The 26897-nt window shown below is 42.3% G+C and overlaps 5 protein-coding genes across 12 annotated transcripts in view; 2 read left to right on the top strand and 3 right to left on the bottom strand.

Annotated features, from left to right (window-relative positions):
- Positions 1-26897, top strand: part of RhoGAP71E (Rho GTPase activating protein at 71E) — a 79943-nt gene that overhangs the window by 15404 nt on the left and 37642 nt on the right. Inside the window, exons 6-9 of one of the 6 annotated variants that reach the window (XM_070208327.1) lie at positions 1244-1709; positions 3775-8035; positions 13952-14180; positions 14237-14363. In XM_070208327.1, coding sequence (XP_070064428.1) covers positions 1244-1709; positions 3775-4229 — 921 coding nt within the window. In that variant the 3' untranslated portion in view covers positions 4230-8035; positions 13952-14180; positions 14237-14363. Of the gene's footprint in view, positions 1-1243; positions 2993-3774; positions 8036-13929; positions 14181-14236; positions 14364-26897 lie in introns of those variants that run through there. The other 5 variants (XM_002048397.4, XM_070208328.1, XM_015174962.3 and 2 more) reach the window with 5 other exon arrangements.
- Positions 6309-7151, bottom strand: LOC6622517 (phosducin-like protein). The gene has a single exon (XM_002048396.4). It carries the CDS (start codon positions 7149-7151, stop codon positions 6309-6311), a length of 843 nt encoding a protein of 280 aa, XP_002048432.1.
- LOC6622508 (uncharacterized) lies at positions 7357-9403 on the bottom strand. The gene is made up of 5 exons (XM_002048395.4): positions 9224-9403; positions 8424-9162; positions 8123-8367; positions 7907-8072; positions 7357-7847 (listed from the first exon to the last, which is right to left on the bottom strand). The coding sequence occupies exons 1-5, from the start codon at positions 9287-9289 to the stop codon at positions 7357-7359; spliced, it is 1707 nt and encodes a 568-aa protein (XP_002048431.2). The 5' UTR covers positions 9290-9403.
- Positions 9577-26897, bottom strand: part of comm3 — a 42856-nt gene continuing 25535 nt past the window's right edge. For 2 of the 3 annotated variants that reach the window (XM_070208330.1, XM_032434143.2), the window contains one exon: positions 9584-10448. In XM_070208330.1, the coding sequence (XP_070064431.1) occupies positions 9709-10448 (740 nt within the window). In that variant the 3' untranslated portion in view covers positions 9584-9708. Of the gene's footprint in view, positions 10449-26897 lie in introns of all 3 variants that reach the window. The other variant, XM_015176043.3, reaches the window with a different exon arrangement.
- Phs (Phaser) lies at positions 15620-19824 on the top strand. Its single transcript, XM_002048394.4, has 2 exons — positions 15620-18098; positions 18161-19824. Exons 1-2 carry the CDS (start codon positions 15818-15820, stop codon positions 18703-18705), a joined length of 2826 nt encoding a protein of 941 aa, XP_002048430.2. The 5' UTR covers positions 15620-15817; the 3' UTR covers positions 18706-19824.

Below are 26897 nucleotides of genomic sequence, written 5' to 3'. Positions count from 1 at the left end.
TAATACACAAAAGCAAATACATTTAGAATATATATTTATATGTGTATATATATATCTTGGACCTATCGCTGATAACTGTCGTATCAAGACTTAAGTCCAGACACATTAAAAGCAAACAATTGAAAAATAGTTCGCACATATATCTATTGTTAATATCTTATCAATAATATTATTATTTATCTTTTGAAAACCAAAGCAAACTAAAATACAAAACACCATAAAAAAAGACAGCACAAATGATTTTGTTTTAGCTATTTAGTTGATAGCTTAAGTTATGTTTAAGCCACGCAATTGTTAAATTTGCATTGTTAATTGTTAATTGTTAATTGTTAATTTGTAGTTTTGTTTGTTGTCGTCTTGTCGTAGCCTCAATTAACCGAACTCTTTGTTTGTTGCTTGTGCTCGTCTCTTGTCTCTTGTTTTCTTGTCTTGTCTTTATGTCTTTTTTATTTAGTAGTTAGCCACAGAATTAACACAACAACTTAACTTTTAGTTTAAGCCACACACACATACATATACACACACGCACACACACACACCTGAAAGCGCCGCAACTGCATTTGCAAATTCCTTCATTGTTTCACAATTTTTAAATGTTTCATAAAGTGTGCTAAACAATTATCAAACGCTTTATTTATGCCAAAATTGTTATTAGCTGCAATTTTTGCTTACATTTTATTTTGTTTATAATAAAACGGGGGTATTCACGGATGAGTTAATAGAATTGATTCGAATTCCTGTTCGATACGTGAACTAAAACATTGAAAATATACATTTTTTAAAAAATAATTGAATCCACAGTGAATACCCTTATTACCGCACTTTTATTTCTGCTGTGCTGTGCTATAAACATATTTGTAAATAATATATTTATAATTTTTAATGTTAACAACTTTTTTTTTATTTATTAAAATTTCCGTTTGTATTTTATCATTTTTAATTTTTCTTTTAAGCTAAATCTACAAATGTCTTGAAAATCTTTTAAATTTTAAGCAAAACAAATTTAAAAATTGAGCCTAGCTAAATTTAAAAAGAACAAATTCTTTTTAATTATGAACAAAATCAAATATTTTTAATGCCAAAACTCTAATGCGAAATTTTTGAATCCCCGTCTTCCCCCCAAACAAAAAAAAAATACCAACAACAACAACGACACATGAAAACAACAAAAAACAACACAAAACAACACAAAAATCTCAATGCAAAAATCCAAAAATATAAATCACAAACACAAATGTGTTAGGTTCATGAACGGCAAACCGCACGCATGCGCACCCGCTCCGAGTGGTTCTTGGGGCCTCGGGATGCGGTCGTCTCGCTGCAGCTGCCGGCGGACACATGCAGCAACTGCTGCCTGGCGGTGGCAGCCGCCGCTGCTGCTGGTTATCTGGGCGGCGGGAGCACACGCGACATGCGCCAGACTGTTGCCGGCGTCGGTGGAGCGGCTGACATCGATGCGGAGCGCAGCCAGGCGGCGCTGCTCTATCACTTCTATCGCAGGCAGCAGCGTGAACGGGAACAGCAGCCGCAGCTGGACGACATGATGGACACCGAGGACAGCTACAGCTATGGTCGTCATCAGCAGCAGCAGCAGCAACAACAACAACATCAACAAACACAGCAACAACATCAACACATACATTCCAAGGGTCTGCTACGGCCGCCGCAGCAGCAGCAACAGCGCCGCCTGCTGCTGGACGCAAATTCGGGTAGTTATAAAACGGAAGCCACACTAACCAACAATCACCACCAATTCACGAACGCACCAGCTGGCAAGCTAAAGCAGCCTAACAACATTCGCAACAACAGCAGCAGACTCAGCAGCAACATGTTGCAGCGGCAACACTTGCAGCATGCTCAAAGCTTTTATCTACACGAAACACTCGACAATTCTTGTTACTACTCTACACAGAATCTACCTATTGCTGCAGCTGCTTCCTCTGCTGCTGCTGCTGCTACTGCTGTTGGTGTTGCTGTTGCCAGCAACATAAACGATTCTGACAGCGACTGCGATTCGCTGGATGGTCGCGTGCTGCACACGTTGCAGGCACACGAGCTGCAACAGCATGTGCAGCCAGCGTCGCTGCTGTTGCGGCATTCCACGCCGCTTATGTTGCATCGACAGCAGCAGCGACGTCTGCGCCTGGCCAGCAATGCGTCCGCCTTATCGCTGTACCAGTCGTTCGAGACACAGCGCAGCAGCAGCAACATTCATCGCAACAACAACATCAGCAGCAACAGCAACAGCAGTCAAGCCAGCAACAGCAACAACAACAACAACCTGGTCACAGTCATATTTAATGTTTTGGATTTCCTGTTTTAAAACAGTTGTTTTTAATGTTATCATTTGTAAAATCATCCATTAACTAAAACAGTTTGCAAGTGGAATGTCCTGTGTTCTGTAGCCATGTCCATTTAAATCCGATATTTGCTCACACGTTGAGATATCTGTCAACATTGGAATAAACATTCACATACTTGTGTTTAACGTGCATTACAAATAGTTCTCTGAACTGTTTTCAAAATGGATTTTGTCTAAGCATCAACATGAATGTTTTTAACTATTTAAATTTTGAAACATTTTTGTATTTGTGTACATCATACAACATATCTAAAATTGTATATTCATTTCTTGAACGAACCTCTATGGAAATATCTCAAACAATTAGCAGTTTTTTTTAGATATGATAGTACTTGGAATAGACAACTATATATTTTTCGTTAACTCAAGCGTTTTATGGAAAATTTATCAACAATCTCCAATGAGATTAAGTTTTTGAAATTTATTGACTTCGACTTTCTTCGCAATACTCTAAATCCAAAATTGGATTATTCCGAGATATAACTGTGGTTTATTAAGCTTCAACTATATATATATATATTATATATATATTCAGAGTGAAGTCGAATCGAAATATATCATTTGCATGCATTAAAGTGTTTTTCCGTTCACGAAACTCGTCAGTTAGGTTTATTTTAATAGAAAATAACTTTTTGTTATCTAAATATTTATACCGTAAATATTTATTTATAATTCTAATGATATTCATGTATATTTATCTTATCAATATAATTTTGTATGTATGTATGTGCGTGCATGTGGAAAGCGAAACATTTATTTCGTATTTATTTTATTGCTTTTTATGTTTAAACAATTTGAATTCCTTTTGTATTCAAAACAAATATTTACATTTATTTATTAAATTCGTGTTAAAAGAAATGTTAAGCTTTTGTTTGTTTATTTTATGTATAGGACATTTAGAAAGTTATGTAAACACACACACACACACACACACATACACAACTGACACACACTCACCCACACAGACGCATCACAGACTCACACATGCAGACATTTAAACATATTTCCTGTAATTGTTGTCTATATTTGTTGTCTACTAACTTATCCAAAAGAAAAAAAAAAACAACTGTGTTTTATGTGTAATCTGCTTGTTATTGTTGTTCACGTTTATTTTTTGAGTAGTTTGTTTGTGTCTGTTAGCAACAAAACGCAACACGCCCACAGCAGCAGCAACAACAACTGTAACAACCACAGCCACGATTAGCCGAGTCCAACAACCAAACAACCATCCATCCAACTAAAACCATAAATGACAACAAGAAAATAAACTTTGCAAGCCGATTTCTTTTTGAAGCCCTGTTTAATTGATGAACAAATTTTTGTTTTTCGTTTCTCTTCTTTCGCTCCCGGCCATCCGATGTATATACATATGCAATACGTAACCTGTGTATATAAAATCCACACGAAATTAGTTGGCAACATCCGTTTGAGTAACAGCGCCGAGTCCATACAGTACACAACACGTCGACCCAACAACATCATCAGCAATCCCAACAGCAGCAGCAATCCCAGCAGCAACGCCCGCCGCCTGCTCATCAATGTGCCACGCCAGTATCCATTGCGATCCTCGCTGCGACGCCACAAGGAGAAGCAAATCGGCGGCAGCCAAAGCAACAGCAGCAACAGCATCAGCAACGAGCAGTTGACGGGCGGCGCGACAACGGCAGCAGCTGTTGCTGCTGGAGCAGCACCGCTGAACAAGCCGCTGTTGCTGGTGGGTCTGTTGCCCGGCGCGGAGCAGCCGCCGTCGGTGCGCAACTCCATCGCGGACTGCGGCAGCCTTGACTATGACAAAATGGATACCATGGAGCATCAGCTGAGCGTGGAGTGCAGCACAACGTTGAGCTTCAAGCCGCCGCGGCTGTAACAGTAGCGGGAGCAGCCGGTGGCCAAGTAGGAAGCAAGCGACGCAGGCTCAAGCAACATTTGAAAAACCGATTTAATTAATTCAATATTTGACTAGCGTATAATTCAATTTTAAATGGAGTTTTATTACAAAACACACACAAACACAAACACATCTATATAGTATATATATTTATGTATTTGTATTTATGTGTATAGCAAGAAAAGGCTGATTTTCTTTAGTTTATAACGATACAAATTAACGGATATTGCAACAAATTGACAAATTTTATTTGAGACACAACAAACAGCAGGCAGCACAAGCTGTACGAAATGAAATTGAATGCATTCTTTTGTTGTACCCTTTCGAATATATATATATATATATGTTTAAATTCTATTCAAGAATCTCGACAATTAGTTAAAATGGCAAGAACAGAATTCAAAACACTCGGGAACATTGTCAATAGAAATCATAAGCTAGGTGCATTTCTTTTGTGAAACCTATGAACTGAGCATTAACAGAAATATCAAAAGCAACGACACACATAGAAACCTAAACAAATTTTCATTTTTGTACATACATTATTACAGATTTTCATAATTTTCAAGCCCTTTTTATTAACAAAGACTCATTCTGCAATCAAAATCAAGAGTTCAATATTGTAAGATACGCAACTCAAACTCAATATTAATATATACGTAATAGTACAAAAATCAGGTCGAAAATTTAACAAAAAAATAAAAAGAAGAAAAAGGAGCAGATGAAATATGCATATTATAAATACACAAAAACTTATTAAAACCCATGTATATACAATTACGTAGCATTTAATTAATAGATATTTAAAACAAAGTTGTAAAATATTTATAGCTAATGTCTGTGTGTCCAAAAGATATATATGTTATATTTATCTAAAAGAAAAACAAAAGAAAAAACTTAAACTAGTGCTAGCACAGCTCGAGCAATACGATTGAGGCGAGCCAAAATAATCTACGCTAAAGGTGCAGAAGTGAAAACAATTTCGACTTCAATTTAATACACAACCATTCACATATTTAAGAATTTGCCCAGTTTAAGCCAATCGACTTAAGCAATCCCAACTGAACAGTATGCCATTATCACATCTGCATAATGTATGCTCCAAACTCGTTCACTGCCCCGCTCAACCTATTCGCAATGCCCAAACTTCAGCCTCTCTCCTCTATTAGCCTTAACCAACTTATAACTTGCTGATTTTTCGCGTTATTGTGCGAAAAATCCATCAATGTTAAAATTTACTCGCTGTGCTACAAAAATTGTGTTTGTTCAAATATGAAAACAAAACAAAAACAACTTGAATTTATACTTACATATATGTAACTAGGCTTAGTTAAACTTTAAACAAATATTCTAAATTGGCCATTTCATACATAGTATGATGCCAATCAAATGGAGCTCTAAATACAAAAAGTGACGAGAAAACAAGCAACACCAATTTGTTGATTACCAAAACTTTTATTATCAACATCATTTTTATATTGCCCGTTTATGTTAGGCTATAAGCTATATAAATATATATATATATAGATATTGTATATGTATAAATCTTACATAGTACGATTTCGAGTGAAGTACATTCATTAGCCCTTAAATATTATAAATCTTATGTTTATTGTATATGAGATGATGATGAGAATCAAAGTTGGAATTTGCCGCATAAAGCAAGACGGTTCTATTTCCATATATGGATAAAGTACATTCATAATTTTAAATTCTGCTGCGAATGCATTTCGAATATATTTTTCAGATATATTTTTAAATTGGCTTCTTTTGTATATATAAATATAAAGCAAAATAAATTGACATTCTTTTTCTATCATTTTCATTTACAAAACAAAAAAAAAAAACAAAAGTTACATATAAATTGTATACAAGATTTCAAGAATCAAACATATAATGTAACACAACAAATTATTGAATGCGAAAAATAAATAACTAAATTCAAACAAACTTAGCTTAAAATTTAAGTGCGATTAGCTTAAATGCGAAACTTTCGAACACATTATTTGGTCAGCTCTCTCTAGCTTAATCTAAGTATATAATTCACGATCTCAGATTTTAGTTGTACAAGGCTTTATCTACTATAATGCCGTGTTCGATGAGAAAGCTTTCCACATCGGAGGCGAAGAAGTCGTCGCTCAAATCGTCAGTTAAACGCACAAAATTGCCAATTAGCGCCTGCGCCTTGTATACCAATAGGGCGGGCAATCCTTTGGTGCGAAAGTCCCGGCTCATGCCCGCCACGGAGCTGCAGATCTTGGCAAACTTAATGGACGGATACTCGCTGGCCAGCGTGTCCAGGCAGTTGTTGAGCGTGCTGCAGGCAGATTGGGTGCGCTCATAAATGTGTATAATGATGGTTGTGTGCTTGTTTTCCTGTTCCACGCAAGACAGAAACTCCTCGTGCGTGGCCAGCTGTAGCACCTTGCCGAATTGCTGATGATGCCCAGTTTGACGCAGCATTTCGGCCATACGCTGTTTTTGATATTGCTGCAGAAAATCCTCGCTCATCAATTCCGCAAACTCAGCATCCAGTTCCTCTTGCCGTTTGCGCTCCTCATCCTCGGCGGCTGTTGCAGTCGTCATGCTAAGCTTTTTGGCCAGCGCCAAGCGTTGGCGTTCCGTTTCTTCGCGCCGCTCTGCTTCGAGTTGTTTGAAACGCTGCCAGTCCTGCACAACGCCCTTAGGTCCTGTATTGGTTGAGCCTTGCTGTCGGAAACCACCCGGGGGCACTGCATTAGGATCGGTGTTGATTGTCAGTCCGGAGCCAGCCGCAGCTGCTCTGCCAGAGCCACGAGCACCTTGCTCGTCATCGCCATCGTCTCCATTATCCTCGCCCTCGCTGCTGCTGCAGTAATACTCTAGTTTTTCACCCAGTAATTTATCCTCTAATGTGGCCATGATGCAGAATTTTTTTTCTTTTTTAATTTAATTATAGAAAATGAAGCAACTGCAAGCAAAAACGCGAAGAGGTCTACAAAAGTATCGATACCTTTGCAGCAACAGCTGTTTTGTGGACGTATTTGGTGAATGGCAAATATTTAGAAACTTATCGAAAATTCCAGTGTTAAAATCTCGTGTGCTTGTGCGAACTATTTAAACGTATTTAATACTTTAATTTGTGTGTTATGCGTATAATTTTAAATATTTCACGTAATTTTTTGGGCACTTCAAACTGATCAATAATCTGCTCCATGCTATTAAAGTCAGCCTTCTCCAGCTCATCGCACGAGTCATCGTCGCTGCACGCGGGATCCGACAAAGCCAATCGCTCGGCAAATGAGACAATTCCGCACCAGGCGCGAAAATCCAAATTTCCACTGCCATCCGGCTTATAGCCCAAATGTTGAAGTGTATTTTTCACATTCTTCTCAGTGCCATGAAACTCTAAAACATCCTCCAAAGCCTGCGGCAGACTGCGCCACACCATTGTGCGCTCCTTGTACTCAATCAGAGGCGCCTCATCATTGCCCAATGCCAGCTCCGCTTCCGGCTCCTCGCAGCGACTGAGGTACTTGAGAAAGACGCGCTTATAGAGCTGCTTGCGCTGCTGCGAGACCCATACATAGTTGCTGAGATAATGCAAAGGCGTCATGGCTGAAAACAATGGAGAAGTTGCCGGAAGAAGCTTTTACAAACTTGAATCTAATACAAACTCTTGAGCATGGACAGATCCATGGGTACATCGAAACGCGTCGCAGATTTGGAGAACTTGCGTGGCATTTTGGAGCTCGCATTAACAGCTGTCTTGTCCACTTCCTCTGTCGGCTTGTGCACTGCCTTGGGTAAGTACTTGATGGCTTCTCTCAGCGCTCGATTGAGCTGTAGATATTTGCATGTTTTAGAATTTCGTATATCCTGGTAATACTCACATATCTGCCAAAGGTGTTCTCTATTAAATCCACCGTAAGGTCCGTTTTGAGCGCCTGAAAGGCCTCGTCGGTTAGAAAACTGCCTTTGAGTAAAATGGGCTCTCGGTCAAGCTCGCGCTTATCCTTGACCAGCAGACCTGCTGAGTTGGGTATCAGGCTGGGTCTGGTGCTGGCATTCAGGGAATCGGGTCCCAGGGTGCCCACCTGAGTCTCCGGATCCTCGCTCAGATGAAATGTGGTGGTGGCTAGAGGGATGGAAATGTTACATACGTATATTCCCATAAAAATATCCTTTACGCACCCTGCGTGGGCTTCAGCTTCTTTCGCTTTTTGCCTCGTCGCGCATCCTCATCGCTTATGTCGTGCTCATTGATGCAAGTCTTGTGCGGCTTTGGCTCCACGTCAGCATGTTGTTCCTCGCCAGGCGCCAGAGTGGCTGTGGCCAGCGAGGATTTGGGTCGTTGCTCATTGGACTGTTGTCGCCGGGCCTTCTTATCCTCGTTGGCGCCCGCACTCTTTGGTTTCTTACCCTCCTCTATGCCGCTTTGGGTCAGCTCCGAGCTGGGCTTCCAGTAGAGCGTCTCCTGCGAATGCGTTCGCCGCAGATCCAATATAATCTTCTTACGCTGAATGTTCTCATGCTTGCCCCACTCCGGCGTAATGCAGCGGCGATAGAAGGACCCCGCACTGGTTCGCGTATGGATGCTGGTCACAGTGGGGGTGGGCGTCATGGGCCTGGAATCGGTTTCCGCATAACGTCGAAACAGATCCTCCGGTATGTTGTCCGCCTCATGTGGCTGCAGCTGCTCCTCAAGCGGCTTCTCCTTAGCCGCTTTCAGTGGACTCTTGCCCTCAACGGCCAGCGATGTTTTCAGCTGGTTGATGACCTCCTTTACGGCCGGCGGCGCTGGATGATTGCACAGCACCGAACAGCCTTTGGCAAAAGGATTGAATAGCCCACCAAAAGGACGCAGCGAAAGAGGCATCGGCTGCGCCTCAAATTTCAACGGCATGCGCGTATCTGCATGGTAACTTTTGCGCTGTTGGGCGCCCACACGGATTAGCCTGAACGTCTACGAACTAAATGGGTTTTTCCCTTACCTTTTTGACAAATTTGAGCTGTCGCTTGGGCGTAGGCACCAGGCCGCTGCGCGTTGTGCCGCTCATCCTTGATGGGTAACAACTGCGAGAAGTCAGCAGAGCCGCCGGCGTTCATAAACAACGAAACACGTTGCCATGGCAAACGACAGTTGGAACGCACCTTCATGGAGGCATGTTCCCTGAATGTGTTGCCATATGAAATTGTTTAGCTAGAGGCCAGTTCCTTCAAATAGGCTTGAGCGAAAGGCGAATTTGAAATTGAATTCTCGGCCCCTTTTATAAACATTTAATAGGTTTGCATATATCTCAATGTTCTCTTGAATTAAATGACTCGAAATCGTTCATTACAAAGTTGGCACATTTTAGGCTACATTTTACTAAACACTTTATTAGTTTATAGATCAGTTTTGTTTGTTTGTTGTTGTCGCTTATGACTAAGAGTTAAGTAATTGAATTTGGAGCGCTTCGCATTTGCATTTTGCTCCTCAGTACAAGGAGCCGCGATGATGCAAATGCCTCAAGCGCTGATCAAGCAGCTGGCGCTCGCTGGACAGCGACACCGTCGACGAGGATCGATGTATGGACGGCAGCACTTGGCTATCTCTGGGCCGGGCAGCTGCTGTGCTGCTGGCGGCTGCTGGAGCAGCTGTTGCTGTCTCAATCGGACCCAGGCCGGCGGTGTTCCCCACGGCGCGCGAGCGCAGCAAATGATTGTGCAGCGTGGTGCGGGAGCGGCGGCGCAGCGAGTTGTTGAATGAGATCTGCAGCGAGAGGCGTTTCTGGGAGAGCGAGGCCAGATGATCCGGCGATAGCTCTATGGTCTGCGGGCTGAGCAGTGTGCCGTTGGCCATAGCGGCTGCCGTGGCAGCACTGTAGCTGGGCAGCGAGCCGGTGGGCGAGGAGCCACCACAACTGCAGGTGATGGAGTTCAGTGAAATGGTGTCGGCATTGGCATCGATGGCAGCGTTGGGCGAGGTCTCCACCAGGGTATACGCCACCGCTGGCTCCTTGGCGCCGCCCGCTTCGTTGTTAAGACTCTCAAATATCTTGATGACAGGCACTATGGCGGGCGTCAGTATAATGCCCGCTTTGCGGAACTCCTCGAGTGCATCGTCATAAGTGGGCAGACCCGAGACAATTGTGTAGGAGGGCAGCGATTCGACCTCATATTCAGGCGGGCAGTGGCGGCAGACTTCAATGGTGGCATCGCCATGATTGGCACGATCTGAAAAATGTTCCACAATTAAATCAATGTTAACAATTGTGCATTGGCCCACACCCGTGTGGTTGGCGGGCAACAGAATACCTCCTCAGCATGTCACCGCTTGTCGTACGAGGCGACTAACAGAGACACCCAGATCTTGTGCCCTACCGGGTTTGGCTCTGGCCAATCAGAGTTTCTTTTTCTGATGCCCTTAACTTGAGTTTGTCTATTGTACAGTAGGGAGCCTGCCCAAGTCGTATAGTCCTCTACCACCTGCTTATTGAGGCTGGCTCCTTTGTGGGATTGTTTGAGAGGTCTTGCTGATAGTTTGAGCCCTGACAAATTGAATTCACCAATTATATATGCCATGCCTCTTTCAGCTCTTCACTAGCTGCCGGAAGTTATACAACATCCGCACGGCAACAAAAGGAAAAGGCAAAAACAATCCAAATTGCCAAATCAATTCTGTTGTGCCCTTGGGACGATCCGCTTTTATGCAGCTACCTTTAGTTTTTTGTGTGTGCTTGTGGGGATTGCTTGGTAAATGGGGGGAGGGGGCAGGGGTGGGGTTGTTCTCGTGTGCTGTGTACATTAATGAAATTTTTATGTTTAAATGTCGCAGCATTCTGTTAAAAGCTACTGAAACGCCCGCCGGCGCAAATGTGCAAGTTGCGTCCAACCCTTAAAAGTAGGCAACAAAAAATGTTTATTGCAATTGCCCTGTTGTTCAGCGTGTGGAAGGGGGTGGGGGGCTAACCAATGTCCCCCCTCACAGAGGTAAGAGGTGAGTCAGCAGCAAGCTGCCCCCCATCAAGCAACATAGAGAAAACTGTTGATGCGGCAAGCGTTTAGAGACGTGCTACACGATTTTGAAGATTAGCCGCATGCTGCGTGGCTTTAAAAAACACACGAAAATGGCGCACGCTTCGTTTCACACCCTTTTGTGCGTGGGCTGGAATTCGAAAGCTGGCGCTCGGGGTGGTACCGGAAAACCGGGAGCGTTTTCACACCCACATGAACGGACGTTCATTTTTTATGCAACGCTTTGTAAGCTTACGAAATTAAATTGATGATGCACACAGGACACAGCCGAGCAGCAGACAAAATGGAAACTCATTGTCATTTGTGTGTAGAAGCAGTGGCTGTGGATTGGTTTAGGGTAGTTTAGCCATATGGTAAACCCATCCTGACTCCGTTAAGCTACTCCGTTGTGCAAACAGCTCAGCGAGCTTAAGGCTTTCTGTAATTTTCAATTGACTTTTGTTAATTGCGGTGAAAAGACTTGATTTGCTTACATATCGATGCTGCATATCTATCGATCTAATCTGTTGCCTTCGGAGTATCGATAAAGACAGGACTGCCCTGGCTTGATTTCAAACAGAGTGGCTGCATTTTCATTTTGCCTTACATTGATTTTAAAAGCGACGGCTTAAATTATAAGCTGGTGGGGTCGCCACTTGCGGTAAAAAGACTTGATTTAGTGACATATCTATTGATCTAATCTGTTTGCTTGCAGAGTATCGATAATGCCAAACAGAGTGGCTGCATTTTATTTTATTTTATCTAGTATCGATGCTTAAAGCGGCGTCGAGTCTCTCAGTATTAAAGCAGCATCGAATATTAAATTATGAGCTGGTGGGGGCGCCACTTAAAAGCTTCATTTGATGAACTGTCTGTCGCCATAAGCCCCCAGGATATACGCATTTCAATTCCCCGAGCGTAGCTTAGCGCCACAATAAAATGAAGTGCAGCAGTAAAAAGAACGAAACGGTATCTGTATACATATGTATATAAAAAGAGAAAGGCACAAAGTGTAAGTGCGTTGTGCATAAAGTATGCGCCGCAAGTTATAAGCCAAAAGCAAAATGGACACCAAAAACCACACTAGTCAATATGCTAAAGGTCATGCAGAGCCCAAGCTCTAACAACTAGAAGCAATGGCAGCAGCGGGAGCTAACAACAAGAAGCAAAAGCAAAAAAGCATAACCTAAGGCAGGCCAAAGATATTTGGGCGTTCACGAAAAAGTTAAACACACTTTATGTTGGGGGCTGTGCTGGCAATGCGTTTGTATACCCTTCCCGAGGGTATTATGGTTTTCTTATGAGCTATGTGATGCCTACAAGAGGAAGCCTTAAACTCGCTCCCCTGAGTCGTCCTTAAAATTTAGCGAAAGTTTATCTCTTGATTGGATTGATACTCAAGTTAATTTGTGTGTTCCTGGAAACCCTTTTTTATACACAAAACTTTTCTGTCAATCCACATATCTTCACGGAATTGCAAGCCTCTATATTCCCCGCCCCATTATCCTAGCCATATATTTCTAGAAGGGTATTTGGTGTTCGGCATGCCGAAAACAGACTTCGTTTTTGTTTTTTGCGGATTTGGGCGCCAAAACCGAAGGCAAAAAGAAAACAAACGACTCAGCTCAAGCAGCCAAAAATGACGTGCCCAGTCGGAGTAGGATGTGAATGGCGACATGGTTGTGGGCCATGCCTGTCAGGCGTAAGCAAGAATAACAACAGCCACATTGGGGGCCGGGCTCTCCTTGGTCTCTGTGTGATGCTTGCCAGGCACGTAAGCAGTTGTTCCCCTCCGTGCCGTCCGCTTTACATGAAGACGCCCAAAAAAAAAAACCAACAAACCACAGTTTTTGGATGCTGCTGCTGCTGCTGCTGTCGTTCGCTTGTGCCGTGTCCTTTGTCCTTGGGGTTGGTAAACACGGCACCAAATTGCCGTTTAAATTTCTCCCCAATGTGTGCGACCGACTGGGGCCATGGGCGGCCTTGAAGCATTATTATGACTATTGTTAGTTGCCGGCCGGGGAGCGGCAACTTCCAAAATACCTTGACCCCCCGCCCTACCCCACCAAACCACGGGTGGGTTCTGCTGCAGGTTTATATTTGAAGTTGTGGCTGTCAGACAATGTCTGGCTGATTATCCTGTAGGCGTTAACTGCAACCTATGCCTCCCAGTGGAGTCTGATTCATGTCAAACACTTGAGACTCTCAGGTTTATGCGTCTGCCAGGATAGAGGAGGGGGGCTGCGGGGCATTCGCTTAACTAATTAAACTTGTGCCCAGGTATGCGCATGCAAATATTTTTTTTTTTTGTTGCCCACTCTGAACAAGCATGTTTTTGGAGTCGACTCTGCTCAGCGCGTTGTGCCGAGGAAATTGCAATGTTTTTCTTCAGCTGCGGCGTTGTGGAAACAAGAAAAATGATTATGAACATGTTGGCCTGACTGCGAGCACGTGAATGTTCTTTGGTTCGATCTCCAGGGCTTTCGTATGAGCTGCAAATGGTAAATGTCAAGAATACCTACAAACTGGCATATATATTTAGTGGTACAGTTGTACATATATTTGAGGAATTCCAAAAAACGTCACCTTCTTGTTTTGTCTTATATCCTTTGCTGCTCTGTGCTTATTTAGCCGCCAGTTAAGTCAAGCCAAAGTAGACTTAGTTGGCGTAGCGCATTAAAACTAACTGCTAAATTATTAGGAAAGTAACCCATCCATCTCAGGGATCTTGGGGGATGTGCGACGGAGCGAACAACAACAAAAAAAAAAATGAAGAAAAATTGCGGCATGTCAGTTGAAGGCACAACAACAATAAAAAGGACCAAACAGACAACATGAAGACATTGCCGGAGCAGGGAACACGCGCCAAAAGCATTCAACAACAACATTAACAACAGGAGGAGCAGCAGCAGCAGCAGCAGGAGCGGAAGCAGGAGCCGCCAGGACGAAAATGTAATAAGTGTGTCTATTTGTTCGCAAATATTTCATTTCCCGTGCCTTTATTTCAGTTTTGGCCAAGTCGCCCGCACAATGAGCAAATCCCAAAAATGAGACCAAAAAACTTAATTTAACTTTACGTTAACAATGAACAACAATTTGGCAAGCAGATGTTCTCGCTGCATCATATTGGCAAAGGTAAGCCAAACAACCTGTTATAGTAGCTAATTAATAATATCTCTATATCTAGTTGTTCTTTGATTATTTATTTGTTGCTTAGTTTTCGTTGAGCTCTTCTTTGGCTTTTGCCTGAAAAATAATTTGTATTGCATATAGTATTTATTTCTTTTGCCGTTTGTTGTTTATTGCTTTTATTAATTTAACTTTAAAGTGTTTGACTTATAATGCCGCATAGGCAGTTAGAGTTATTTATGCAGTGCACAGCGCACATGTTGCCGCGGCGTCAAATGTTATTAAAAACAATATAAACAACTTGCCAATGGGTCCGCGCGGGGTTAGAGGGGGGCGTCGTAGCATGTTGTTTATGTGCGTCGGCGTCAATGGCGACTGCGACTGCGACGCGACTGCGACTGCGACTGCGATTGCGGACCACAAAGTACCAGTTGCCAGGCAGGCAGCAGCCTGTTTAGTCGTGAGTCGTGGGGCGGGCCGAGGGCTGAGGGCGGAGCTCGGCACTGCTGCGGCTGGCTGTGCCGCAATTTTCAAATTGACTTTTGCACATGTTGCCCGGCGTAACAAAATGCGGCCAAACAATGTACACTTGCTTCGGGCTTGATAAAAAAAAGTGTGCATATATATATATATATACACAATAGGGCTGGTCTGCTATTTATATAGTATATTTGTGTGTGTTTGGGGCATAACGGTTAACCACGAAGTTGTGCAAAAAGACCAAGTCGAACGCAAAAAAAGAAGAAAAGTAACGGCAAAAGATGCACTGGAGGCAGCACTTAAAACGTGCCAATTGAGCGCGTGAGCCGCATAGACAAAACTTGTGGGCCCGAGTGCCAAATATGGTTGCGCAAGAGTCAAATATCTATCAAAAGGACATTAGCCAAGCAGCCAGCAGCTGCTTTTAGCTTAAATGTGCTTAAACCTCGATTATATTATCGCCAACATCAATATTATCGATTAGGCATCGAAATCGATTGATCATATTAATAGCATCGATACCCTTGTGAACTTGCTCTTGCTCTGCTCTCGCGTCATATTATAGTAGAACCGCAGCAAAACTGTTATGTGAGCACTTTATTATGTTAGTAACATTTCATTAACAGTGATAGGCTTGCCACACGTTTTTAAGTTCGCAAGATCTTAACAGGGTGGCAATAATGATCTCCTTTGTTATTGTCTGGCAGCACGAATCAGTGAACCAAGTTCACTCAACCGACATCTGGCAATACTGCGCGCTCAAAGAACAAAAGAGACGCAGTGAGAGGGAGAGAGTGACGAAAAGAGAGCAAGAGCGTTAAAAAATCTGCCAGCGGCGTCAGTGGATTTAGTTTTGTTGTAGTGGCCTCAGTGGTGCGCGTTGCTGTGCTCTCAAAGCAATAATAATTATAATAATTTAAAAGAAAAAAGGTGGAATTAATTAATATAAAACGCAAACAAATCATTTTCGGTATTGTGACATGTTAAAAATGACAAATGTGCCGATGCCGACCACGCTTAAGCTGGCCAGCAGCGGCAACAACAGCGCAGCAGCGACAACAAAAAAGACACAGCATAATGGAGTAGCAGCCGTCGCAGCTGCGTCGCTGCGCTGCGCAACAGACGACACGGACGAATCGGATGAGGACTCTGAGTCGGATTTGGATATTGAAGAGGAAGACATATTGCTGGACGATGCCGATGATGTTGTGCTTCAAATCGATAGCGAAGACGAGGCTGAGCTGGAGGCGCAGCGCATACGCTTGGACGATTTAAAGGCAGCGGCCGCAGCAAAGTCGCAGGTCAGTAACGGTAAAGTGACAACTGCAGAGCAGCAGCAGCCGCAGTCGCAGCCGCAGCCGATACCAGCGTCGCGCAAGCCGCGTGGGCGTCCACCGGGCAGCACAAATAAAAATAACAACAAAAACCAGAAAAACAAAAACAAACGCAAAAGCTCAAAAAGCCCCTGCGCCAGCGCCAGCGTCAGCGCAAGCGTCGCTGTTAATGTCGCTGTCTCCGTCCCCGCCTCCTTACCCGTTGTGGCTGCCAAAATACACGCGGATGAGAAGGCGCATCGTTTCATTTACAGTTGCGTTAGCTGCTCTCTGTTGTACGGGGATGCGTCGGGGCTCTCTCAGCACTGGCACAAAGAGCACCAGCAGCAGGTGGAGCGGGAGAGCAAACGCGTCAGAACCAAAGTGCCGGCTGATGAGCAAGTTAAGCTCGAGCCGCCACTGGAGCTAAGCGACGGGCTCCAATTGAGCGACTTGAAGTGTTGCGCGCAGCTGCTCTTGCTGGAGCGCGAGGATGACATATCCAAGCAGCAGCTTATTTGTTCTGCCTGTAATGATGCATTTGAGCAGCGCAGGGAACTGCATTTGCATTTGAGCGAGAAGCATGGCATCTTCAAGCTTTTGGTGCCCAAAGAGGAGCCCAGCGAGCCCATGGTCAGCATACCATCTGATTTGGCACATGGCAAGTCCACTTCCGCTTCCACTCAGGCGCAGGCGCAGGTGCAGCTGCAGGTGCAGGTGCAGGCACTGGAGTTGCCAGAGACGCCGCCGCCGGAGAAGGAAACAGCTGATAAAGATGATCTCGCAATGATAAGCGCCATGGTGGCGGAAATTGCTGCCGAACGCAGTCCCAAGGTCAACAAGATGATTATAAAACTGCCCGTAGGTAAGCGAGCAGGACGCAAGCGCAAAAAGGAGGAAAAACCAAAGCAGGAAAACGATCAACAAGAGAGTCAAGCCACAGTCAGCGGTGGCAAACGCAAGCGAGGCCGCAAGGCACAAAAGCAGGCACAGCCCGTGGAGCAGCCGAAGGAGGAAGAAGAGGAGCTGGTGCAGCAGGAAGGAGCAATAAATCAGGAGGGGAAACGAAAGAAGGAGCAGCAACAGAAAGAGGAAAAGGTTCAGGTGCAGGGGGTAAAGGAGGACAAGGAGCAGCATCTGCATAAGCGACCAAAGGAGCAAAAGGAACAGAATGAGGACAATGAGCAAAAAGGACAGCAGCCGTTGGAAGACAAAGAGCACGTGCAGCAGGAGATCAAAGAGGAAGTGGAACCGAGACGCGCGCGCAAATCACGCAGCTATGTGGACTACGTGGTCGATATTAAGGATGAGGATGACGATTTGGAGGAGGAAGATAAGGACACCGACTCAGACGCTGAGAGCGTAACGCCACACAATACCTCAACGGATGATAGCCATGCCGCGGCCTCCATCAAGCGTGAATCATCTGAGGAATCGCAGCGTAACGGCACCATTCACACCTGTAACTTTTGCAGCAAAACCTTTCAGCGTTTCTCTAGGCTGCAGGATCATCTGCGGCTGCACACCGGCGAGAAGCCGCATGTTTGTGGCCAATGTGGACGTGCGTTCCGCTTGAAAATGCGGCTGGCCGAGCATCAGTTGCGACATCGCACCGAGAAGGCATTCAAGTGCGAGCTATGTGGTCTGCCGCTGGCCACCAAACAGGACATGGCGCTGCATATGCGCCATCACAAGAACGATCGACGTTACAAGTGCGAGCGCTGCGGCAAGGGATTCGTGCGCAGCTCCGATTTGGCCATACACGTGCGCGTTCACACCGGCGAGAAGCCCTACAGCTGTGACCTGTGCGGCAAGGCGTTCCGTGCCCGCCAGAATCTCATTGTGCATCGGCGCACGCATCTCGGCGACAAGCCCATCCAATGCGAGATGTGCGACAAGCGCTTCTCCCGCAAAATCGACATGCGCGTCCACATGCGCAGGCATACCGGTAAGTGAATGGCTATAATCTCTAGTGACTGACTGGATCCAATGTTATGCGTTCTCTTTTAGGCGAGAAACCGTTTAGTTGCACCTCTTGCCAGCGTGGCTACTCCTCGCGCGTCAATCTGCAGCGTCACCAGCAGCGCGAACACGGCGGACAGGCGGCCAACGAATCGCAGGAGCAGCAGGCATCTCCGGATAACACCAAATCGAAGCCCGTTACGCGTCGTCCGCGCCGCGAAAAGCTGCAGGAGAAGATTGCCGCACAGGAGAAGCTGCTCAATGAGCTGAAGCGCAGCCTGAGCACACTCAACGACATAGTGGAAGAGCCGCCGGCAAACCCAGTGGTTGAGGGCGTCAAACACAACATGGCTGAGCTGGCAGCTGATGCAGGCGCTGGCACGGCTGCCGGGGGCTGCGCTCAGGTTTCGGTCACAGTTTCGATGCAAGTGGAGCCGGCCAAAGGAGATGACGATGAGGAGATCACGCCGGAGAAGGAGAATGCGCTGTCCAGCGGCTCAACAACGGACGCCGTGTCCAGCAATGGCAAAACGAAGACTAATCGCAAGATTACAAGCTACTTTACTGTAGTTGGACAGCAGGCGGAAATCTAAAGACTTATCAGACTCCAATCCACAATTCTTACTCATTAGCTTAAGATGCAACTGTACTTGAAATTCTGTAGCATAGTGTAAACCTCGCAGACTTGGAGACGATTTCACTTTCTTTATAAGATTTTCAATTTTGCAGGGATTAAGTATTCTCTATGTATACAGACTTATTATCATTATGAAGTCAACCTATTGATGAAGAATCATCTAACGATAACATTTTTTTTCGCATTTAATTAACATTAACGAACAGAAAAGACTACGTTTTAAAAGCATTAATTATATGAAAAAAAAAAAGAAGAAAAACAAAAAAAAACTTAAAAAAAATAATAAGAGACTGCAAAGAGTTTATATATACATCATATATTTTTTATATGCACAGTCAAACTATATAAATTGTAAATAATTTTAAGATTCAATATGAATTGTTAATTTCTAATGCTGCACAAAGAAGGCGCAAAAGCAAAGAACAAATCGAGTTGCATTTAACTTGAATTGTTGTGGATTTATTCAGATATATTGTCTGTAATAAATCCATGACATTTCGAATTGAATGATTATATATATATATATATATATATATAAATATATATATCTGTGCCTCTTTCCACAAAGAAAAAGAGCGAGAAAAACAAAGTCAATTTACAGAGTTGTTGATATATGCAAATATTATGTAATTTGATAAATTATCATGAAGCAAGCGAATTAATTGCCAGTCACGAATTATGCAATTTATGCTATGTGTAAACTCTTTAATATTACACATGCTCAAATTCCAAATTATGTCTAGCTATATATATATATATATGTACATGTATGTGTGCATATGTGACAACTGCAGCATACCCAACTCACAGTAAGAAATGCTTTTTATACACATATATATATATACACATATATGTCATATATATATATTTATTTAATAGTTTGATTTAAGCTACTCATTTTTAAGGGATACATTCTCATTTATTTTTCTCGAATCTTAAGCTAAGCGAAAAGACAAACGCACGCAAAAAGTCGGCGAAGTATAATTTTGTAATTTAAGACAACGAGCATTTATACACATTAATATATAAGCAGATATATGAGTCCAATGAAAATACATTTATTATGATTACTTTATGCAATTGTTGCTGCTGCCCACCAATGCAACACGCAACCCGCAACCCGCAACCCTTACTGCAATTACCTCAATGTCAGTGTGCCAATTCGGGGTGTGTATCTAGTATCTTGTACCTTTAACGTGCTTTCGACGGCCTTCATTTTTATATTTATGGCCAAACAGCAGCTGCAGCCCCTTTGTCAACTTCGATTTGGGATCAGCAAGGGGGGTGGGTGAACGTATATTTATTGCGAGAGCAAATGTTAGAGAGCAATACTCAAGATAGTTTGTCATTTCACAAACGGGGTGGTCTACGGTGGTTTTGTGGGCATGCGATAAAAAGGGGTGGCAAAGAGAGAGAGAGAGAAAAGAGAAAAGAGAGAAAGGAATAAAGGATCTAGTTCGAAATGAATCAACGAACTGGAATCAGAGCTACCAGCATATTAATTTGATCTATTTAGATAAAAGGAACTTAATGTTATCATAATGTTAAAATTTAGCCTGGACGATAGATTTGAACTGCGACTGTTTGAATTTCGTTAGACGCATATTTCATTTCAACTGCTTTTCTTTTTGCTTTATCATCGTGTTAAGTTCCCCCTTTTCAATCAGTGAAAAAATGTACATGAATATATAATTGAGCTTACAAATGTTATAGCTAACAATCAATGAATGTATTCGTCGCAATTGATCATTTATTTGTTTTTTTTTTTGTTATTGCTCAATTTGATGCGTACAATATTTATTTTCATTTGTGCTGCGAAAAAGTTTTCTTTCATTTAATTTGCGTTGAGTATTATTGTTTGAAATATTGTTCTTTATTATTCCACTCTTATCATCATCAGACAATGACTATTTATTTTGCCACATACACCTCTAGGAACATACATATGTACGTGTATGCGTATGTGTTTTTTTGACAGTCTGGCGGAAGAGCATATCGTTTGGGAAACAAAAGCGGGCGACAAACAATAGCATGAAATCTACTTTTTGGTATCAAAAATCAGCGAAAAGCTAAAAAAACGTTGCTAAGCAGAAATAGCTAGAAAAAAAAAGAAAAAAATAGAGCAACAACAGAACAACAAAAAATTCGTTGCTGTATGCGCTTTCAATGCAATATTACGCATACGACGTGGTGCTGCTGCACTACATGTCTCAGTCTGAGTGTGAGAGAGAGAGAGTGTGTGTGTGTGTGCAGCACAATAGCCAAAAAGATAGTCAACGTGACAGCTAACATGCAGACAAGCGCACACACAAACGATTTTTGTTGTGCAAAAATATGCAAATTAAGTGTGGCGAGCTTTGTTGTAGTTGTTGTTGTTATCGTGGTTGTCGGTGGTGTAGAAAGCGTAAAAAGCGCGCAGCAAACACAAGAATAACAACAGATATGATTAAAAAAAAAATCTACAAACGTATACACATTATTTGGCTGACGGCTGTAGAAAGCACGCAAGCCGAAAAAACGAGTATACGCCCCGTTGTACAGTCAACAAAGGCAACGCCAGCAGCGACGCCGCCTTGCATATATGTGTGAGTATGAGTGTGAGTGTGAGTCTGCCTGTGTCTGTGCTGATCGCTGCCCAAAGCCACAGTCTCGGCCGCAAGCTCAGCCACAGCCGCAGCCCTTTTTGGCTGTGTCAGCATTTTCACACTTTTACGCTGTTGCCTTTTAATTGAATTTCGTTTCAGTCTGCGACTTTGTCTGCCTCTTCTTTTGATTTTTTTTTTTTTTGTTGCTTTTTGTTGTTTTTTGCAGCTGTGGTTAATTTTAAAACTAGCCACACGCAGCGACGACGGCAACAGCGACGCTTGGCTTTTGTCGCCAATACAATTTAACAGCCAGCCAGTTCTTCTGCTCTCTCTCTCGCTCTCGCACTCTCTATCGTTCTTTTTGTGCTGCAGCTCTTTGGCTCTCTCGCGTTGCTGTGCTCTCCTGTCTTGGTCTGTCTACTTACTTGATTTGCCTGCCAAGTCGCGCTGCTCTTCGGCGCGCTCTGCTCGACGTTCTGCCTGATGCATTCTTTGCGCGGTCGTTAACATGCGGCGCCGCCAAACTGTGGAACGTGTTTGTTCATTGCTGTTGTTGTTGTTGTTGTTGTTCTCTGGTAGCGTCTGTTATTAGTTCTGTGTGCGTGCGCGTGTGTGCGCTAATTGCGCGTCGCATTTTGTTTTGTTTTGTGCGCTCTCTCGCGCCGTTATTAATGTGAGCCGCTTGGGCAGCTGTGTGAGAGCGTCTTAGCTGTTGATCGTTTTACAACACTGTTCGGCGCGCGACTTTGCGCTTTTTCAAAGCATTTGAATTGGTAACGGTGCGTATGCTTTATGTAAAAAACTATCATTCGCAGAATTTTAATAATAATTAATTATAACTCAAATATAGTTTTGGAGTATAAAATCTGTCCATTTAGCAAATTACATATTAAATTTTTTAGCTGCCAATTAATTGATTTTATTTGCTGCAATTCAAAAAAGACTTTTGCTCTCTTTTCTGAGGTTCCTGTGCTGCACGTAATTTTAAACCGCTGCTGACAGCTCATCTACGTAGTAAAAGGGCATTACAATTATTTATCCATAAATCATGCAGCGATTAATAAATAAAAATCGCAGTTCATTTCCGGCGACAGCGAAAAGACAAACAAATAAACGGGCGAACAAACAAATCGAATGGTAAAAAAAATGCCAAAATACATAAATAAATCATAACTGAAAGACCATCATTCCAGCACGACTGTCTGTTGAACAAACATTTATAAATTATACAAAAATAAACTCCAAAGTCAGCGGCAAACCAAAAAAAAAAAAAAATGAAAGAAAAAACGCAGAGCTTGCAACTAACCGCTGCATGTGCATAATTTATAAAGCTAATTAAACGCGCATTTAACTAATTAAAAATATAGCGCGCTTCAATTATTGAAATATGCTGCAGCAGCAGCAGCGTCGGTTGCAGCTGCCCCTTGGCCAATTATGATGATATGCGGGACTCCAGTAAATTTACAAATTTGCAATTAAAATGGAACAATTTTTCGCAATGCATTTCAAATATCAAATGTCGAACGTTGCGTATGCAGAATGCTAATCAAAATGTATATTACGTATACGACAGCGTGACATGTGCTGGAACGCGGAACGAGGCGTGTGTTAAGGTGTGGTGTGATATGTGTGTGCGTGTGCGTGTGCGAGCGTGTCAAGCGAAGAGCTAATTTGGTCTATTGTCGATTTTTTGGCTTTTAGCTGGCAAATACTAATTGACATTTTGCTATGAAAGGTAGAACAGGCGCGGGCTGGGTGGGCGCTGTCGCGGCGGGTGTTAGCTAACAGTAAATGCAATGGAAAAACAGTTTCAATTAAGCAATTAGCGCCATTGAAACAAATCCAACACGTTTTGCGGCTTATAAACTGAAGCATCATCATATCGACTCGGCCAAACCCAACGCCCGTTAAACCCTGTTGGCTGTTTTGCGGGTTATACTCTGTTTAGTTATTGGCCTGTTACGGGCATTAGCATTGGCTTCTGCATTGCCAAACTCGATTTTAGTTACTGTTGCTAATTTGGCATTTACAAAGCTCTGTATTTTTTTTTGTTGTGGTTTTGGTTTTGGGCTGGGGCTGGGTTTGGGTTTTATTCATTTAGCATATTTTTGTGAAATTCGCGTTAGATTCAATAAAGCAAAAATAACAAACAATATATAGAGATCTGTGTATATGCAAATCTATACATATTTATCTGCTTATAAGTAAGCCGCTTAAAATGGATGCTTGCTGTGAAAAACATTTGATACACAACTGGAAAATGTATTGACGTCAAAGCTGCTTAAAGCTGGAGCCGGCCTGGAACGGGGTGAAAGTCACATTTAATTCCCTTATGACATTGATAATGATGATGTTCATGATGTTGATGATGTTGCCATTGCCATTTGCAAATTTGCGATTTATAAATTATTTGCAAATTTAATCAATGCCTAATTTAATTAACAATTCGCCGCTTTATTTGCCAGCCACTCGCATTGCATTGAAGTGCAAAAGTTTAACGACTTTGTTCGAGGGTTCCCATTTTCCGAATGTGTCAAAAAGAGTGCTCGAAAAACACCTTCAACAAGTGCACTCAGCAAGATATTCCATATAGCTGCGCATTTAAGCTATATAGTACAAAATATTGATGCGAGCATTTATTTTAAACTGTGCAGCATATTATGCATATATGTATATATAGATTAAATTTCATTGATTTCTCTTTCATTAATTGCTCAAGCAGCAAAAACAGTTTCGAAAAGCTGCAGGTTAATTACCATTTCATATTGAAAAAAACTTAATTTGCAAGTGTCCAAAAGGCTTACGTTAAATATATAAATAAATACAAATACCAAAAAAAGAGAAGATGCCGCCAAATCAGTTGAAAAAACAAACAAGTGACGCCCGCAACAATGACAGCTGCAACAAGAAGAACAACAACGGCAACAACAACAACAATGTCATTGACAACAACAACGAGAAGAAGAAGCAGAGGAAGAGCAGGCACAGAGTTAAACAACTCATTAAAAAGAAATTAAACAGCCGTGAACCGAAAAACGTCACTCATACGCACCGTAATACCGAAGACAATGCGTACAACGTTGCGTATGCGTGACGTCGCGTTGTTTGATAATTATGCACGCATGTACTTAAATTTAATATGTATATTACGGCTGTCACATTGTTTGTAAAAGCCAACTTAAATAGCTTTCCGCCAGTGCTCGTTGCTTTTTGTTTAACTTGCGTGCAAGTGTATTTGTTATTCGGCTTTGCTCAGCCAACAGTATGTGTTCTTCTTTTATAATTATTTACAGTATGCTCGGCGCACACTTAATAAGCAATAATAAACGAAATCATTTTTAAATATTTGCATAACAATGCCGCAAATATTCAACACACTTGGAATTCTAGATGGTTTCAAGACTTCATTTCAAATTTATGTATATTCTGTGCGGCCTAGAAATGTTTATAAATATCGCCAGAAACAAAAATAAGCCAAAGCCGTGACAATGCTAACTAGGAGCAGTGTTGTGGCTCTAACGTTTTGTTTTAATACCCACTTAAAATGGGTGAAAAAGGGTATACTGTTTTGGTGCAAATTTATGCATGTATGTAAATGTATGGAAATGGAAGCATCTCCGATATTCTTGATATTTTTCTCAGCATCAATAGCCGAGTCGATCTGTTCGTCTGCTCTGTCTCTCTGTCTTTCCACTTGACAGACTTGAAAATCTTGTTTTTTTTTTTTTAATAGATCTCTTAGGCTTAGAACACTAGCCATAGTTAACAAATAGCTTGTAGAACAGTGTATACACATCTAGTACCTTTCCTCTCCTGGACCAAGCTGACTTTGCTGTTGGTAATAGAAGCTTCAGGGTATACGGTAGTCGATCAACCCTGACTAGAGCAAGCACTCCTACTTGTTTTGTGCCAAATGCTGGGGCTAGACATGTTTCAAGTTGGCAGATTCCAGAGCAGAGCAGCCAAAAACTATTCATGTTTTTGATTGATTGTTCGCTGAAGAGGGGCCAAAAGGCATTCCCTAGAGATGAAACAACTAATTTCACACTAGGAAATGCATACGAAATATTCTTCAAATTTTTAGGCTAGTTGCAGATGAATGCAAATAGACGATTCTGAAATTGATTGAGAACGAGTCACTTTATAATAAAGCGCATAAAGCGCACTTTGTTAATAAAGCGCAATGCGAACTCTGTGGCATAAGACAATATAAACAAATGCGAATGTGGTAATGTGCTGTGTAGTAATCCCTTGTGCGACATACGGACTTGACTATCGTATTGCCTATATTGTTATCTTGCCCCATTGAAATGGATATCGTTCATTCACCACTTGATTGGCCTCTTTCGGGTACTTGAGCACTTGGTATTGCCTGCATTTGATGCCGCCCATTGTTATTGGTTGCACCTCTGTCCAAGCAATCGGCTGGCTAATCAAAACGAAAGTGGCCCAGTAACTCGGTATTTGGCCATTAGCAGGCATTGAAGGCGATTCTTTTGTTTGGCGTGCTGCCTTAGTACAAAGCAATTTAAATTAATTAACACAAATTTGCAGTGTAATCGAGCCTCGAACTGGGCAAACAGCACTTGAGTCGTCTCTGTCTTCTGGTCTTCTAGCCCGAAATGGGCCACTTGACTGCAGCTTTAATTAACTGAAAATGTTATGTTTGTTTTTGGCTGGCAAACAAAAGACGACCCAAAGGGGCCAACAACGATACAGAGATAAGAGCCAAATGCATTTCTGTGTCCATGTTCAGTGTGCGTGTGCGTGTGCGTGTGTGTGCGTGCTTAATCATTGTAACTGGGAATTTATTAGCTAATTGCCTTATAATTTATAATTAGAACAAAGCCAGACACAAATTATGATAGCAAACCAATTGGCCGGCAACAGAAGTTCTGTTTCTGGTTTCAAGACCACAATTATTTGGCAATTGACAATTGGCAATTGGCAAACAAGCGACTAAAATAGAATATAAATAGTTAGTCAAACAGAAAGACAGTCATTTGTTTATTTATCATTCGGCGAATTATTTCTGAAATGCTTTTGTCTAAGCTCTTAAAATATATTCACAACTCACCAAGTCACAAGACTTCTCTGGCTTCACACGCTAAGCAAATAAATAGCGCTAAAATTTCAATTTATTTGAATTCGTTTTGCTGCCGTGTCTAATTGTGAGTCATTTCATCATAATAACATTCCCCACCATCATCATCATCATCATCATCATCATCATCATGATCATTAGCTTTCTCATCGTCACACAATTTCGAGCTTTATTCATGTTTTTGTTGCATTTACTGCGTAACTTCTTTGTCCACAGACTTTGCTTTGGCACTTTGTTTATTTGTTTGTGTTTTAATTGTCCAAATACCCTGTAATTCTTGGCCACACACACACACACACTGACAGATTTGAAATGGGCTATTTTAAGAGCCATTGTTCATTTCAACAGAGATTTGGCAAAATGCGTATAAGACCTTATAAATGAAACTTTTAGCCCTTAACGTGTTTATGATTCAGTCTTTCATTTAAAAACTTGCTAAGTGGAATTAATCGTTTGGCA

This window comes from Drosophila virilis, chromosome 3 (genome assembly GCF_030788295.1).
Source record: "Drosophila virilis strain 15010-1051.87 chromosome 3, Dvir_AGI_RSII-ME, whole genome shotgun sequence".
Classification (NCBI taxonomy): Eukaryota; Metazoa; Arthropoda; class Insecta; order Diptera; family Drosophilidae; genus Drosophila; species Drosophila virilis.
This window is presented reverse-complemented; position numbering and strand designations above follow the sequence as displayed.